The sequence below is a fragment of the Hypomesus nipponensis genome, chromosome 14 (genome assembly GCF_054491055.1).
Source record: "Hypomesus nipponensis isolate SF chromosome 14, ASM5449105v1, whole genome shotgun sequence".
In the NCBI taxonomy this organism is placed as follows: domain Eukaryota; kingdom Metazoa; phylum Chordata; class Actinopteri; order Osmeriformes; family Osmeridae; genus Hypomesus; species Hypomesus nipponensis.
Window position 1 is genome coordinate 9,686,305 of NC_140374.1, and position 17,730 is coordinate 9,704,034.

At 40.4% G+C, this 17,730-nt stretch overlaps 1 protein-coding gene across 1 annotated transcript in view; it reads left to right on the forward strand.

Moving 5' to 3' along the window:
- Nucleotides 1-4,502: 4,502 nt before the first annotated feature.
- klf13 (Kruppel like factor 13) overlaps nt 4,503-17,730 on the forward strand; it is a 56,965-nt gene continuing 43,737 nt past the window's right edge. The window contains exon 1 of the mRNA XM_084672490.1: nt 4,503-4,950. Coding sequence (XP_084528616.1) covers nt 4,503-4,950 — 448 coding nt within the window. The remainder of the gene's footprint in view (nt 4,951-17,730) is intronic.

Consider the following 17,730-nt stretch of genomic DNA (forward strand, 5'->3'; position numbering starts at 1 on the left):
TCGGAATGCCTTTAAGAAATTGGACCCGTTGTCTGTGGTAGTTCGGATAATCTTGTTCTGTATGCAGAAAACGAACAGCAGTCTGGCTTATTGCTAACGCCTGTCGAGATAATCTATTTGAAAGAACTGGAGAAAGGCAGGTGCTAGATACAGGATACGTTAACATTGCTAGTGACTGTTACTAGTAACACCTAGACTGTAGTAGGCATGTAAACTGGTTTAGGTAGAATGTGTGATAATTCTGCTAACGTTGTTTCATGTTCCTGACTGTGTTTCATTCAAATAAATAACCTGTGTCATGTAAATCTACAATTAACAATGCATGTTTGTCCAGATCTTTGTCAGGTTATTTTTCAGCAAGATATCTAGAGCTAGCTAACTGAAGCCGAGTTGAATCACGATATGGTTTGGTTGCTAAGCCTAACGTTCTACACACCCAAGTCAATCCAGTTTGCTTCAACAACAGAAGTGGAAACAAGTAATGTTATCATTTCAAATGATATGTAGTCAATCTGTTGAAAACAGTGTTGTGTAGACATAATAGATTTATTTAAAGTCTCCACCTTCGGTGTTTCAGTGAGTGCTGCTGTTGGCCGTGTTGCGTTTTTGCTCCCCAGCTTCACTTGTTGAAAACCAACCAATTAGCGTGCAGCTAATCTAAATATTCATGAGCATACCATAAAAGGAGAAAAGCTAGTGTTTTTTCCCGGGAACATTTCAGAGGATCTATCAGGGGGCATAGAAGAGCACCCGGGCCATTTTCAACCCAACCAATGTTACATACCCTATTCGGAGACCTTAAGGAACAGTGTGAAATACCCCAAAAAACAGTCAATCGCCCCTTTAACAAGTCAAAATGCATTCGACTTGACTTGTGTGAACATCAGTGGTATAGCTTCTAGTGGCTATAACACTAGCTTGCTTAGCTAAGTGTGTGCGCAAACATCCCGCCTAGAATCACAAGCATTCAAAAGTGTGCCCCCCTACCAATTTAAGCATTTACCATTTCAGTATGCAGGTACATATTCTACTAGCTTCAGTGAAACGGTACTAAATAGCATTCCCATTTACTGTACTGAATTGGATATTCCATTTCCTTTGAGCAGTGTGATGCAAGCTATGCTAGCGTATAGCTGCTAGTTAACTAATTTAGATTAGAAAAGCTTAATTTAACACCCAATGCAGACAATGTAGGTTAATTTTTAAAAAATTAGGTTGATAGTCATCAAATCTACCAGAATAAAAATCACTTACCTCAATGTGTTTCTTCAAATTGGAGGGTGAATTATTGAAAGAGGATATTATGTTGTTCTTAGGCAGGCAGAGGAGACACTTGAAATAAAACAAGTCCTTCTTTCTTTCTTCTAATTTAAAGAGTTCGCCCAAATAAGGCCAAGGGTGTTCAGGCAAGTCAGACGTTTCTTCCATCATTTGTGTAGCGTTATGCTCTGTCATGAGCATAAAACATCCACAAAATGCTGAAGCTGTGTTGTAACGAATTCAACTCAGCACCCGCTCAACGAAACGAAACCTAAAGGACTTCAGAGGAAAGCGCGCGCTGAGCCGTGATTGGTGGGATTGTGCACTCGCTTTGACTTCTCATTATTTGATTCGAAGAGGAACAAGAGGTTTAACTAAATATAATGGAGTAAAAAGTACGATTTTTCAGTTTAAAATGTAGTGGAGTCAAAGTATAAAGTCTTACCAAATATAAATACTTGAGTAAAGTACAGATACATCTGTATTGTACTTATGAGTACAGGAACGAATTACATCTACTTTGTTACTGTCCACCACTGGCTGTGGCTCAGATAGAATTGTGGTGGGACTGATAGATTATTATAGCAATACACCAAGAGAGGGGTGTACAATTATGATTATACATCCTGTAGAGCAATCTCGAAGCCATTCAATATCTGATAACTGTTTCAACTAGGCTGAGGCTCCCATATCACCATTAGCCTATAGGAAGATAAGAGAACCCTGTTCCATTCTACACTTTCACGCTTTGTATTTTGAAGAGTAAATAAGCATCAACAAATGTTTGTTGTGTGCTTTTTAATCTATTCAATCTTCGATAGTAAGTATGCATCTTTTTTTTCAAACTTATAAGTATCCTACACTTATGAAAAATATTGTCTTTCTCCAAATGTTTGGATGTTTGATATTAGTTTTAAAGGGGCAATTGACTGTTTTTTGGGGGTATTTCACACTGTTCCTTAAGGTCTCCAAATAGGGTATGTAACATTGGTTGGGTTGAAAATGGCCCGGGTTCTGTTCCATGCCCACTGACAGATCCTCTGAAATGTTCCCGAGAAAAAACACTAGCTTTTCTCCTTTTATGGTATGCTCATGAATATTTAGATGAGCTGCGCGCTGATTGGTTGGTTTTCAACGAGTGAAGCTGGGGAGCAAAAACGCAACACGGCCAACAGCAGCACTCGCTGAAACACCGAAGTTGGAGACTTGAAATAAAAATGTGCAAATAAATCTATTGTGTCTACACAACACTGTTTTCAACAGATTGACTATATATCATTTGAAATGATAACATTACTTGTTTCCACTTCTGTTGTTGAAGCAAACTGGATTGACTTGGGTGGGTAGAACGTTAGGCTACAGCTTAGCAACCAAACCATATCCTGATTCTACTCGGTTTCAGTTAGCTAGCTAGCTCTAAATAACTTGCTGAAAAATAACATGACCAAGATCTGAACAAACATGCATCTTGAATTGTAGATTTACATTACACAGGTTATTTATTTGAATGAAACACAGTCAGGAACATGAATCAACGTTAGCCCCATTGCCAATAAACTAGGCTAAATGATCACACATTCTACCTATGCTCTTGCATTAGCAAGCTAAACTTGTTTACATGCCTACAGTCTAGGTGTTACTAGTAACAGTTACTAGCAATGCTACCATATCCTGTATCAAGCACCTGCCTTTCTCCAGTTCTTTCAAATAGATTATCTAGACAGGTGTTAGCAATAAGCCAGACTGCTGTTCGTTTTCTGGCAATTTTTCGGAAGCTTCCCTTCTAATGCCGACTACAGCTAGTCTAGCTAGAGTCATGTGATGTGTGTAGAAACTTATTTAGCATTCTACCTGGTATGCTATATTATACAGGAAACGTTAGCATTGCTAATAACTGTTAGCACAACATCATACTGTCCTTATAGGCGGTTGCAATGAGCATACGGTCGGAACAGCACCTCTTTTCAGGTTCAGCTTCCTAGCAAATCCTGCTTGCAATTGTTCAAGGTTGTCAAAACTGTCTTGGGTGAAATGTTCAGAGCAAATGAATGATTGAGTGTCGAACTTCGCTTGTATCTTCTCATAAGAAAACAGCAGCCATGCCTGTTGAATGTTTGGCTCCTTGGGAAGACTGTGAGTGTTAGCCTTCCCTGTAGGCTACAGCCTGGAACACAACATTTACGACCGTGGTCCATTTTCAATATCCTTGTTATAATTCAAAACGTTCTTCTTTGTAATTCCTTATAAGTAGCTTACACAGAGCAGCGCGCAGCTAAACTAGTATCGGAGATAGACGCTACCTCGGGCTGGTCTGGATGTAAATTCTGGGGCGTGACAAAGATACAGACCAGAGCCTATAAGAGGGCGATCACCGGTCTTACGTAGGACCGGTAGCTTTGTTGAAAAGCTAGTGCTTTACAGCCAAATTTTTTCTTTTTGAGATTTGAATAGGAAAGAGGTGTCAATGGACTTTGATATTCACGGTATGTTCATTTTACCCACCGAACTGTCGTTATTCAACTATGAAATGGTAAAATCGGTTTTGCAGTCAATTGCCCCTTTAACAATAGTTTTGGAGGTGATACCCCCATCAATGCCCCAGCTGCAACGGAGGCAACCACACCTCACAATTTCCCCAGAAATCATTAATATCATTTACTGTTTTCTTATCAGAATTCAGTCATTAAGCCTAAATGTTCTTAGTTTAATTTGGACAAATTTGACATCATGAATAATTGTAACTATGTAAAATACTGACGTTTCACATTTCCAGCATTCTAAACTTCCAAGTTATTGTCTGAAGTTGGGAGAGGGTAGGAAGGTTCATTTAGGGACAAGTGATATCCAATGAAAAGGCAGCTTCCCTGACGACGCTGCCAAATGCTACCGGTCGACACGCCCCCAGCATGGATACAGTCGGCAAGAACTGGTCCTCAGTAGACACTATGCTGGCGAGAATGTAGCAGCCGCAATGGGAGTTACATGCAAGTTTTCCGGTTTATTATTACCTGCAGAATTTCGTTAAAGAGAGATCCACTTGTTTTGTCTGTATACATTTTTGTTTTTAACGTTTCCCAGTGAGATGTTGATATTGTTAGAAAGCCGGTAAGATCACATAGTCCTCTTACGAGAGCAACATAATCAGCATCACACAAAGGGAACCACGGAACAAGTTCTTATAACAGGCCGACACATTTTTGGGGGGAATGTCTTAAAAACATAGGGACTGTTTCTATTACGGAATGGATCACTTTGCAGCAGAGTGCCTTGTTTTCATGTCCAGTCGTGCAGTTGTCCATGGCCCTAAAGGGAATAGAGAGATAAAACCAGAAACTGCAACTGCTCCCAGGAACGGAGAGGAGATTAAAGAACCTTTGGTAAAAGACAATTCTTCTCTCTTTGTGGTGGCTAGGATTCTGGCGGATATCAACCAGCAAACCCCCAACAATTTTGCCGATCAGGCAAAAATAAAGGAGGAAAGCCTAGCGCCACCGAATATAACGAAAGATGATGGAAACTCTGCCACACCTACCACCATCTCCGACCCTACGCTCAAACAAAGAGGCAAACGATTGAGAGGTCGAATTGAGCACGAATCACCCCAGAAAAAGCACAAATGCCATTATTCAGGGTGTGAAAAAGTTTATGGGAAATCATCCCACCTCAAAGCTCACCTAAGGACACATACAGGTCAGTGTCACTGGAACGAAATGTACATTCATTGCTATAAAGAAAATAAAATGCACTGTGGTTTTGCCAAAATACTTTAAAGAACCGTTTTCTTTTTTTCCCCAATTCTACTGCAGAATTTCCTTTATATTATATATATATATATATATTTTTTTTTAAATCAAGTTAGCTATAGCACATTGATGCCGATGTGTCAGTTTGGGCGATTACATGGATTCTTGTGATAATTTTCAGACTCATAGATTGGACAATTTGACAAATTAAGATGTTTCTTAAAGTTGAACAAAACTTTGTTCTAGCAAAATACTCTTAATGTGATATGGGGGTGGGTGTCACAAATACTACCACGCCCAATCAAAGCACCCAGCCTTTGTCGGAAACTAGTTCTCCCCTTCCCCCTTTGGCTTGATATTCATCTCCACTTTCAGGGTGTATTACCCCAACTGCAGTGCAAAGGCAGAAACAAACTTGTTTTGTTTGCGCACATAAACTAAATGCAAGAAACCTGCAGAGCACTGCCAACCTTTGGTCTGTATGACCATGGACAAACTTAACTGACCCAATGTTATTGGTCACTTTTTGTTGTTCAAAAGTGCATACCGGACATACATCAGCATGCTGTAAGTTGTTAAATCTGACAAGTTGTTGTACCGTCACGATGCATCAACTGAAAGCAGGGATATCCACATACCAACATCAAAACGTTCCCGATACATTGTGGATGTTCAAATTGAAACATTAACACCTAAAAGTACAAGTTTGTTGGTAACAGTTTTCCTGTCTGCTTGAAAGTCTTTGTTGTGAAATTTCACACCCCCATTAGACAGTCTGCCAACTGATCTGGCCAGTAACAGACTCAGCTAGTTCAGCGCAGACGTGAGGGAGAGAAAGATCCAATGCATAGTTCACGTCAGTATATATTGAAGTATAAACTCAACTGCATTTTCTCTAGTTACAGTAATAGCCTACATTCCAGTGCGGTGACATTGGTCAGGTCCACACGTATTCTTATACCCAATCAAATTCTTAGTCTTCAAGCTTGTTAAGGTTATATGTAAATACATTTCAAAACGTGAATATGTTTTGTAACGTTTCATATATTTGCTGTGATACTACACTTTAAAAAGTACATACACTACATAGGATCATTTGAAAAGATGAAAGAAAATAAATATAAACTAAAGGTTCCATGTAAAGCAAATAGTTCCAGATTAAATCATAGTACACATTATGTAAATGTGTGCTATGGCTACTGCAAGGACACAACTACTGAAATTGAGGGAATAATAGACACACACGTAGAAAGGCACTGTGTGATGCTATATCAGAGTTTGGGAGTATAATAAGTCTCTTAGTATTATCTGAAGGACACTTGATCAGTTACATTAACTACATACACGTTTTTATGTTACAGAAAACTGCAATGACAGTCCCTGAGTGTAAGACACTCACAGCCTTTGTGTCTGAGGGTCACAAATGTCTTTATAAATCCCTTTTAAATGACTGCATTCTGAATTATCACGCTCAGATTGAAGACATCTGGCAGGGATCATCACATTTAAAGGTTCCCCATTATTTTATGAATGTATTTTCCTTTTGGAATGTGAAGAATGCCTTGATTTATTGCTTGTCTCTGAGTCTTTCCCATATGTCTTTTTATTGGGGCATTTTACAGTCTCTTGCTCACGATTGGTTTGTCTCATGAGTGTTCCTGCTTGTTTGGGTAATCAGAGAATGTGGGTCAACTGAGTTCAGCTGCCCTTCTTCAGCCAACCTGCAGTGTCCCAGAGTGCCTTTCCCCCGCACTCAGCACGCTTCCTTTCAGCCCCAACTAGCTGAGCAGAGAGTGAACGGATCATTTTAGCCAACACCACCTTTGTACAGAAATTGATGGGGGAACGCAGTCTTTCAGAACAGAGGGCCAGAAAGCAGGAGTCCTTATTTGACTTTTGAAATCCCCTAACTCCACCCTCTTTAAAGATTTATGGTATATAATTTGTGAGGGTACAACAGGAACAGCGAATGAAACAACATTTTTGTCAGTTTGGCAGAACATACATATAGAAACACTGTTTCTGTTTAAGCACTAATTAAATATAAGCTTTGACGTGAAAACAAATGGCATGTAAAAGGCGTTAACTTTTTTGACTCTTATCTAGAACATGTCAAGCAGTGAGTTCAGACTATACATCTTTAGTGGAGTGTTTTTTTCATTGCAGTTAGAGGGAGATGTTAGGCTTCTGTGGACAGTAGTCTTTACCTGATTGTGTCTTTCTATTTGCTTTGCCCTCACTGATGATCACATTTGGTTACCCAAGGTATTCTGCTTTACCTTACCACTAAACTGGTGTATTTAATTCTACTGATAACTCCTCATTGTCAAAGTCAACTAGCATACTCGTTAGGCTGTCTAATTTATCTTATTGGCTGACCCGTGATGTTGCCCTGTGGACTGTATTTCTGCATGTTAGTTTAATAATGCTGTCAGAGGTTCAAGCTGACCAGTCTATGCTCAAAATCTAATCTGTTAGCTGTACAACTTCATAATGGGATCCTTACAGTTACAACAGGAAATGATATGCCTTCCATGTACCTAACCTATAAACTATGTTGGGGGAAAGGGGTCATACAGTTGGCTGTGTAGGATGAAACAGAAGGCATTGGAAAGCATGTCTCCTGTGGTATTATAAAAAAGAGTAAAAGTAGGGTAAATGAGGTGGAGCATATATAAAGGATATGTGAAAACACATGAAGATGTACTGTTGCTGATCTCCTGGAATGGAGAGGTGGGGTTTCCCTACAATGGCATATGCCATGGAAAATGAAACCACAATAATGTACAGGATTCTTAACTTTCTTAACTAGTGGTTAGTAGTGTTACCTGGAACCAAGAAGTGTTCTTAGAAGAAGTAGTGATTCCACAATGTCATACAGAGTCCTTTAAACAACTTATTCTAATAAGGAGATTTTGAGGCATAAAATATTTGCTTGGTATTACTGGATTTGACTTATTAGGATTCCTCCATGAGGAAGAAACCTATTGTAATTGTGAGTTTTATTATTAGGGGCCAAGCAGCGTTAGCAACGACGCATGTATTAATGTGCTGTTGCATAGCGAGTATCGTGCCGTGGTGTACTAGCAGCACATGTACATGTAAGCGAATCAAGACTTGCATGTACAGTAAGTAATGCCACAGTAAATAATGTATTTAAACTAGTGGTGGACATAGATTAATCTAGATTAATCTCACTGTAATCTTGGCGTTAATCTAGATTAAAATGGCTCATTTGAATTCCGCCAAAGGCATTCAGAATATGTGTGCTACCCAAATAATGACTAAAAGTACGTCTTTGAGAACGGGTTTCTCAAGCCAGGTGGCGCATTAGACCAGGGGCTCATCTCCTGTTTCCAAAATGCATCACAAACTGCTTGAGAAATCAATGATGTTGGTGTGTGGAATTCTACTATGATAATTGGTGAAGAAAATTATGTTTAATAAGATGTACTTGTGTTTATTAACTGTTTATTAGATTAGTTCGCTTGGCTGATAGAGCTGTGCTGACGGGCTTGCCTCGGTTGCACTCAAACATAGTAGTTTGACGACGACTCTTCCCCTGCGCTGCATCAGTGCCTGGCCCGGCATCTTTCGCATTAGCTAAGGGATGCTTTGCGTTTAGGTGGTATTTGAGACTGGAAGAACTTCTACAGTAAACTAATTCCGACAGTGCAATTCGGCTAGGTATACATCCGCGCTAAAATATCAAGGTGAAAGTCATCATAGCTTGCGTAGTATAAACCCAGCTCCCAACCCAACTTTGAGAATAGATTAACGGCAATATTTTTTTTTTGCCCAATAAGAGTCTCACGTTAACGCAGCACGTTAACACAGATAATGGCCCGCCACTAATTTAAACTCAAGCTTGTGTGGTGCGTCGCTGTCTTCAATGCCACAGCCTAAACTTTATGTCAAAAGAAACATTCTTATTTCTGGCGCTTTCAAACAATCCCCTCAGTGACGTTTGGCTAGTAACAGCAGCTAGCTTGCTCGTAGCAAACTTCTTTTGAATTAGCCATTTCCCCCTAAATTAATGTCAAACTTGTTTATGTTTTTGGGGGCATATTTTCAGTTAGCAGATGGTACTGTTTGAATCGCGATTCCATCTGAAATACTGCCGGTGACAACGTTGTTACAGTAGCTTGTTTCAAAGGGGGTTTGTTTGTTTCAAAGGGGGTTCTTGAGTAGGCTAAATGCTTGAAAATATCACTAGATGGGAAAAACTTAAGGGGAAGGACCCACTTGCAAGCGAGCACACCCTACAATTTCCCCAGACATTGTACCCTCTCCAGTTTTTATTCTAGTACTATTGGAGTTAATGGCAGCCCCTAAAACCATACGGTAACTTTTTGTGAAGTTTGGCACACTCATTAAGGACAGTCCCTTCTTTTTTCACACCAAGTTTCATGTATCCCATTATGCCACTTTAGCGCCACCAATTTGGACTTGTGTGTAAATAAATTATTTCATGTAAAATATGGATTTTTATTTAAAGATATATAATTTGCATGCATAATAGGTCTACCCAAACCAGCGGACAAAAAATTCAACCCGCGGCAACACTTCAAAAGTAGCGCAATTCCGCGGGACAACCGTGGACCTGGCAACACTGGTGTGTAGTACTGCTACTGTCTTCAATGCCACAGCTATGGCTAAACTTTGTCAAACAGGGTTTGTACAAGGTGCATTAAGTGCTTGAAGTACTTGAATTTGAACTGGAAATTTAAGTCCTGAGAAACCCTTGAAAACAGTCATATTAATGACGAGGTACTTAAGTGCTTGAATTATTTAAAGACAATATATATGAATTTACAAAGTAATTTTGAAGTGATCATTAAAAAATATATATATATTTTCGCTCAAAATTACGCCTCAGGCCATCACCCTCCTGCTAATTTAAATAAAGCACGATCCGTTTTTTCTGGCATTCTTTGGTTTGCGTTATAGCATTTTATGTTATAAATTAATTTGAGTGTTTTTCAACCACGATAAGAGCCAAAGAAAAAAACAATTAGGTTCTGAAGAAGTGCTGTCTGAAGCGGCATTCTTTGTACAAACATCAGACTCAAACACCGAGAGAAAAAACGCTTCTTCTCAGCCAGTGCGTGCCAGTATCGTATTAATTAGGCCTACTTGAGGACTAAACTGAAAATTGTCAAAATTTAACCGCGGGAACATATTTTATTATGGGGTGCTGGGGGGTGGGGGGGGTGGGGGTGGACTGGGAGTAAAAATAGGCCCTGGACTTTGATCCAGACCGGCCTACCAGAACTGGCCGTATACGCCTCCACAGCTGCCCTGCTAATGCATGCATGTTATGTGTTTGATTTGATGCTAGTTTGGGAGTTCGATCCATAATGCGAGACACATTTTTGGGCCTCTATTTTAGCGCAAAATAGTTTATGTAAAATAAACATAGCCATTTTTCAATTGGTAAGACCTTGTCTAGTGAAGGTTGTGTCTTTTTTTCTCTTAATTTTTGTCTTAAGTCATATCTTTTTAAATTCTTGTGCTGTCAAGGGATGCTGCAGCACCCTCAGCACCCCTAGTTCCCGCAGCCATGGTCTTTAATGAGTTTCAAAGTCTTAAATTAAGGTGAAAATTTGGAAGAAAACTGGATTTGTGTCAGATCCGCAACATGTGCGTCTGGTCTTAAAGAGACAGACGTCTAATAAACCCATTGCTGTCCGTCTCATTAATGTTAATCAAAGTAAAAGAGAAAATCACTGCTATTGATTGAATAACGTATGTAACTTTAATTAAGCAATAAGGTACGAGGCAGTACTTTATCGCCAATAAAGTACGTGTTCAAGGGTGTTGTTAGTCCCGACGCTCAGCGGAGGGCCGGCAAACCCTTGAACACGTACTTTATTGGCGATAAAGTACTGCCTCTCGTACCTTATTGCTTTTATAGTACGGTTGCCAGCGAAATTATAAATAGTAAATAAATAGTAAGCTGCCTTTCAGCACAAAATAGTTATAGACAACAAACATTGTGTATCGCATTTCAGTAGCCGAGAGAAAATAGTCCCTGTAAACAGTGGCTGTTGCTATGCAACGGACAAACAGCACTGTGAACTTCACATTTATTAGCCTAGCTAGCACTAGATCTCGCACCATCTCATTCATTCAATGCTCATTTTATAAAAGCTGCCTTTAAAATAACGACGAAAATGGGACACTTTCAATAAAATAATATTTAATTTAAACAGTAGGCCTACTGTAAACATTCTAAATCAATCATAAATGTTTCGTAGGCACTGAGTATATGGTAGTTAGCTAGCCTACATACGCTGTAAACAAGTTACGAGTGACTTGGGACTCGATAGACTAACATTAGGCTGTTGTTAAGGTTAGCTTATGTTGATTTGGATAGATCCATTAATTGTGCATCCGTGGAAAACATCCTTTTAAGAAGCCAGGACCAGGTCATGTACTGTACAGTAATTGCGTGGCTACGAAGCTAAAATTAAATGAGTGGATATCAAGTTAGCAACTAATGGCTAGACTTGAGCTTCCGTCCGTTTCAGTAGTTAGACTAGCTAGTTAGCACTGATAGCACGGGACAATCCAATATTATTGCTCAAAAATTAACCGAATGTTGCTAGTCTAGCTTGCTAACCAATAAACAGCTGCACACCAGTTCTAGTAGACAGTCTTTTTCTTCGGCAACCTTTTAGTTATTTTGAGTGCGCACTAATATGGAACGCTCCCCTTTTAAGGTAAATGTAAAAAGGCGTACAGTACTTTATGCTCAATAAAGCACACCCCGTGACTCACTCTCAACCAATCAGAATGCTTGATTTCAACCACCCGTATTATAATAAGGATTAATTTAAAGTAAATAATGTATATGTTTGATAAATGAGATGTCTGATAGTAGTCCTTGAAAACCCCCAAAATAGCGCTTGAAAAGTCGTTGAAAGTACTGGAATTTCATTATACAGTATCTGTACGAACTCTGGTTAAAAGAAACTAATTTCCAGCGCTTTCAAACAATCAGTGAAGTGTGGCTAGCAACAGCAGCTAGTTCGCCTCTAGCAAACTTATTTTGAATTAGCCATGTCCCCCTAAATTAATGTCAATTTTCATTTACGTTTTGGGGGGCATATTTTCAGTTGCAGACGGTATTGTTTGAATCGCAATTCCATCTGAAATACTGCCAGTGCCAACATTGTTACAGTAGCTTGTTTCAAAGGGGGTTCGCTTGTTTTAAAGGGGGTTTGCTTGTTTTAAAGGGGGTTCGCTTGTTTTAAAGGGGGTTCGCTTGTTTCAAATGGGGTTCTTAATGAATTATGCAATATGATTAGGCTAAATGCTTGAAAATGTCACTAGAAGGGAAAACAGACCCACCTGCAACAGCACAAACAAGCACACCCTACAATTTCCCCATAAATTGTACCCTCTCTAGTTATTATTATTCTAGTTCCATGGGAGTCAACGGCAGCCCCTAGAACCATACTGTAACGTTTTGTGAAATTTGGCACACTCATTAAGGACAGTCCCTTCTATACTTCCACCAAGTTTCATATCTCCCATTAGACCACTCTAGCGCCACGTCAAAGTTGGACTTGTGTTTACACACGCACCATTTGAACTGTATGACTAATTTTCAAACATGAGGTATCATTGGATTCCCTGGATCAAGACGAGTTCAACACATCCTATGACGTCAATTTCCGGTTATATAGATCTTTCTGACATTTTTGGTTTTATCAAAAGCCTTTGAAAGCTTACTCCTCCAATTTTTTTTCCAATCTTCGCCAGAACTGGCACACATCATCGTCAGAGCAATCCTCACTTAGGTATTAATTTTATATTTGATTTTCAAAACCGTTTGTCCGGTACTGCCAATCAAATTTGGCAACAAAGACAGCAAACAGGAAGTTGGGTCATATCTCAGCAAATCAAATACACTACAACATGTTACCATGTACAAAGGCAACTTTATATCTCCTAAAATGATTGATATAAAGCAAATTGCATTTATTGATAACGCTAAAATAACGCTTTACACATCCGCGGTCAAAAACTGATACTCTCATTCAATCACAAGTTTATATGAAGACTTTTGAGAATGTTTAGTACACAAATCTGAGAAAAAGTTAAAATGAAAAGTAGATTTTTGATGAATATTTGAAACATGCATGTTTGGCTAATTGCTAAGGAAATGTCTCTCTCTGCTCCTCAGCGCGCGCTTCCACATTCTCACACACTCGGCCTTTCCCTTGACACATGCGCGAGCTTGGCGAGATGCACACACAACATTTCAGGAGCTTGTGGGCTGACCAAGCCCCCACTCACTCCTTGGTCTTTAATAAAGGCCCATGTGGGTCTTGATGGTTTTGCATTTCCGATTTTGTATATAATGGTAAAAAGTTCTCAAAATCCTGAAACATTGATAGTATAGGCCTAGAGTAACTACCACACCACAAATGGCCTACCATAACCCATAGGTGGCACTACAGGCCACGCCCTGATGCACAAAGATAAAAGGCTTTCTGGAATTGATAAGCTCACCAAGCCCCCTCCCTTCACTCCTTGGCTTGAAATAAAAGCCCTTGTGGATCTTGATGGTATTGCATTTCAGATTTGGTCTCCCATTGGTAATTCCGCAGCATGGATTTTTCTATACAGTTACAATTTGTGAAGAATACATTTTTCAATTGTTCGCAATGTTTGGAGGAATCCGCCATTGCTGCTTGCAGCTATATTTTTTACCTTGATTCTAATCTAACATCCCTACTGGTGATGTGGTGTGGTGATGATGTCCTATTCTAGTGTGAGGTGTCTTACTGCACTTCTCAGTTGATCTTCATTACTCTGCTTGGCTCTCTCTTTTTTAAAGGAACAACATGAACCTTCTGTGCCCCCCATGGCTGGGCCTCACAAAAGGCCTTCATGTCAGTGCACAAGGAACAAAACACCACAAATCACCAGGAGGAATGGGGACAATATTCCTCTCATACAAAAGCCCCAGTGACATATTTTACAGTTGGCTTCATTTTTTGTCTAGGCCCTATCCTTTGTGCTTCACTGGGGTATCTCTGGTATTCTGTTGTGGTCATAGAGGGCCCCTAAATCCTTAAACCGACCACCACCTGGCAACAGGCTGTTCTTTCATAGCTTAATTGGCATTTCAAATGTACTCAATTACACACACATACTTGTAATTTTTTGGAAGAATAATTCTTTATTGAGACATTTTACCACGTTAAATTATCCCAAATGCAGCACGCATACCTTCCAGTGGTTACGTTTTGGGCTTATTACACAGCAATAACAGGATAAGTGGAATGTGCCTGGCCAGGCAGGGATGAGGTGGCGGGAGGTTGAAAGGAGGAGGGTCTGTTGCTGTCCCTCCTCCACCCGGACCATGGCTCTGAGACTGACTGGTTCCCTGTCTATTTCTGTTTGATATGATCATTATTCTGAACTATCTGTTGTCATAATTTCTTCAACATTTTTCAAATAGGTTAAAATAAATATTGAAGTCTCTCATTGTTGTCTTTCAAAATTGTAAATGAAGGCTTTGACTCCGTCACTGTTGTTATGGTTACTTATTTCTGATACTTTGTACAGGCTCCTGTGTAGCCAGTGGAATAAAACGGTGAAAAGACAGTTTTGCTGCAATGACGCAGTAGGTGTCAAGCCTGGCCCTGCCCATCTACGTACTTCCGCTCAATTTGGATTTTGCTTCAGTACTAGGTCTGGTCATTCGGTACGTAAGTCAGATTTTTCAGGCTGATTTTCTACCGGCGAATCAGCGAACAGAGGGAGTGGCTGAGAACGATGACCTTGATGTCATGCTCCAGTTTGTGTTGTAGTTACGTAATGGCGGCGAAGAAAGATGCGAGCGAAGCCATTTGGTCCGTTGTGGCAACACTGCCGAATATCTATAAACTAAAGCCGGAGCAAGAACAAGGCCGAATCCCAATACTCCCCCTTACTCCTTCCCCCTTCCCCTTAGTTTTGAGTGTTCCCGTGAGAGCTAGTGGTGTCTCAATACTCTTTTGGAGCTATGGGTAGGGATAACGGTGCGTTCACACTGCAGTGGGGCGGGGCATTGGCTTTCAATTCATTTTCAATGAAAACCAGGCGTTGATGCTCGCGTAGGGCATTGTGGGAAGGCGAGCGGGGCGTCGACGCTCGCGTAGGGCATTGTGGGAAGGCGAGCGGGCTGTCGAAAGTTGAATTTGTTCAACATTATGTAAATGAGGAGCGTAAAAACGCTAGCCTTGGCCCATCGGGTTGGTTTCTTGTTATGTAGCAACTGTTGGTCATAGTAAACATTTCTAGGTTTGACAATTTCAAGATGGAAGAGCAACTCATCGTATGTGTGTCTACACACTCAGTCTTGTTTTATACGCCTCTGTACTATTAAAGAGACGTTAACAAAAAATGTATACCTGGCGCAGGGTTGCCGAGGTTGTCGGTGTCCCTGGTGTGTTAAATTCAGTCTTGTCACTTTAGCTAGCTACAGTACGTAACCTAGCTCTAACTTTCTTCTGTGCTAGCTGCATACTGTACTAGTCTAGCTACAGTAGTCTAGTTTACCCGGCACACAATTGACATTCAACGTTGAAATGCTGGTTGGCAGTCACTCGCTAGTCATACAGTACATGCGTAGTGGCCATAACCTAGCGAATGTTACTGGAATTTTTTTTGAAGTGCTGTACAGTACTGTAAATACATGAACCCAAGTCTGCACACTTGTCCATGACACCGTCTTACACAAACTACAACAGTGACCATAGAGAACTACAACTTTGTATTAACTTTTCTAACACGCCCCCGAGCGTTGTGCACTGTGGGAAGGCCAGCGGTGCAGAGCGTTAAAAAACGCTGCAGTGTGAACGCACCGTAAGATGAAGGGGTATACACATAGACATTATAAAGAATAGACGCTGCATGGAACGCTACTGCCTACTGGTGCTGACTAGACGTGGGGCTGCCATCTTGGAAAGGTCCGATCGCTTCACTCAGTTTAATCTGTTTGGTTGGGGCAATGAGCTGTCAGCGCATTTAATTAATCATACTGCACTGAATACCCGCACTGAATACTGATTTGTTTTTTTTCTGCAAAGGTCATACATGTAGCTATGATACAGGCCACATGTTTCGGCGTATTTTAATATTCATAGTGGGCCTTTCCTTTCAACCCTTTTCTGCCGGACCATTCAAATATGGGCATTAAAATGCCCATGGTTCCCACCTTAATGTCTTTGCCGTACAACCACCGATTTTATTTCTGAAAACTGCCAGATACTCATGATAACTTAAGCTCAAAGTACATATCATTGGTTAAGGGGTTACTGGGAGGGGCAAATAAATGTATCGTCAGTAAAGGCAGCCATTGTTTTCCGAGGCGGAGCCAGAGCGGAGACATTTACATTTATGCATTTAGCAGACGCTTTTATCCAAAGCGACTTCCATGAGAGAGCTTTACAAAAAAGCAAAGGTCACTGATCATAACAATGAGGTCGTCCCAAATACTGCAAGAAGCCAAAACATGAAGCATACATTGTGAAAAACCAAAGGGAAGACCCATAAGAGCATGCAGTTATACAAGTTACAAATTAAAACAACATGAACAACGAAAAGTGCACGACTGCACCTGTAAAAGAACAATCAACAGTAAAATATTTCACAGCAAGTTCAAGAGTTAACTTCGTTATAACTAACCTACAAGAGCAACAAGTCTCTCAATAACAGTCATTGTGATCCTGGAGGAAACTAACATCAGGTCCTATCAAGCAAGCATTCTTAAGTGCCGTTGTACTCCCAGGACAAGTGCATCTTGAGCCTTTTCTTGAAGGTGGGGAGACAGTCAGTGTCCCTGATGGAGGTGGGGAGCTGGTGTGGTAGAAATTTTGGTCATATGCATAGATGTATAAAATCTATAATGTGTATGAAATCTATAATCTTCTATGTTCATTGGAAAGAAACAGGAAGGGAACATAATTGAGTTGAGTTCAAAGAAATGTAAGGTGCTGATGGCTCTGTGGGCAGCTTGCCCTGGGGATGGGTGAAGCATATATGGCCTTCTGTCCCCTGGTCAATGTAAGGGGTCAATGAGGCAGTTGTTCTGAACTTTGGTTAGAAGGACTGTCCTGTTTCATTGTTTGTGTTAATTAAAAGTATTGTTTGAAGATGACCACACCAAGGACAGTTGACCATTTGGCTGGCCAACCCCTGTGGCTTTATTATCTACTGCTCTATAGAGAGCTGTGACATCAAAAAACTTTGGGACACTTGGTATGGAGATGTATTGTTTCAAGCTGTCACTAAGTTGTTAGCCAATCACAGTGTTTGCTACATTGATTGATTGACCTTATAGAATGCCATTTGATCTAAAGTTGATATAAGGCAGTGCATGTGTGATAGTTCTCTATCACTCTTGCGAACGATTTGTGACTAGCGCACCCTTCGTAATGACTGATCAGCAAAGCTTTGTTTAATCATATGTAATTGTATTGTCTAAATAAATTGTATGGAAACCGCCATCTTCGACTTATTCAAATCTACACAGTCCAGCTAGAATTTTCTACCACACTGGTTCCACCATTGGGGGGCCAGGCAGGAGAAGAGCTTGTGTTGGGACCGAGCGGTCTTGAACGGTGGGACCACCAGGCGGTTGTCGGAAGAAGACAGTAGGTGATGGGTGGGGGTGTAAGGCTGCAGGAGAGACTTGATGTAGTCGGGTGCAGTCCCGTTCACTGCT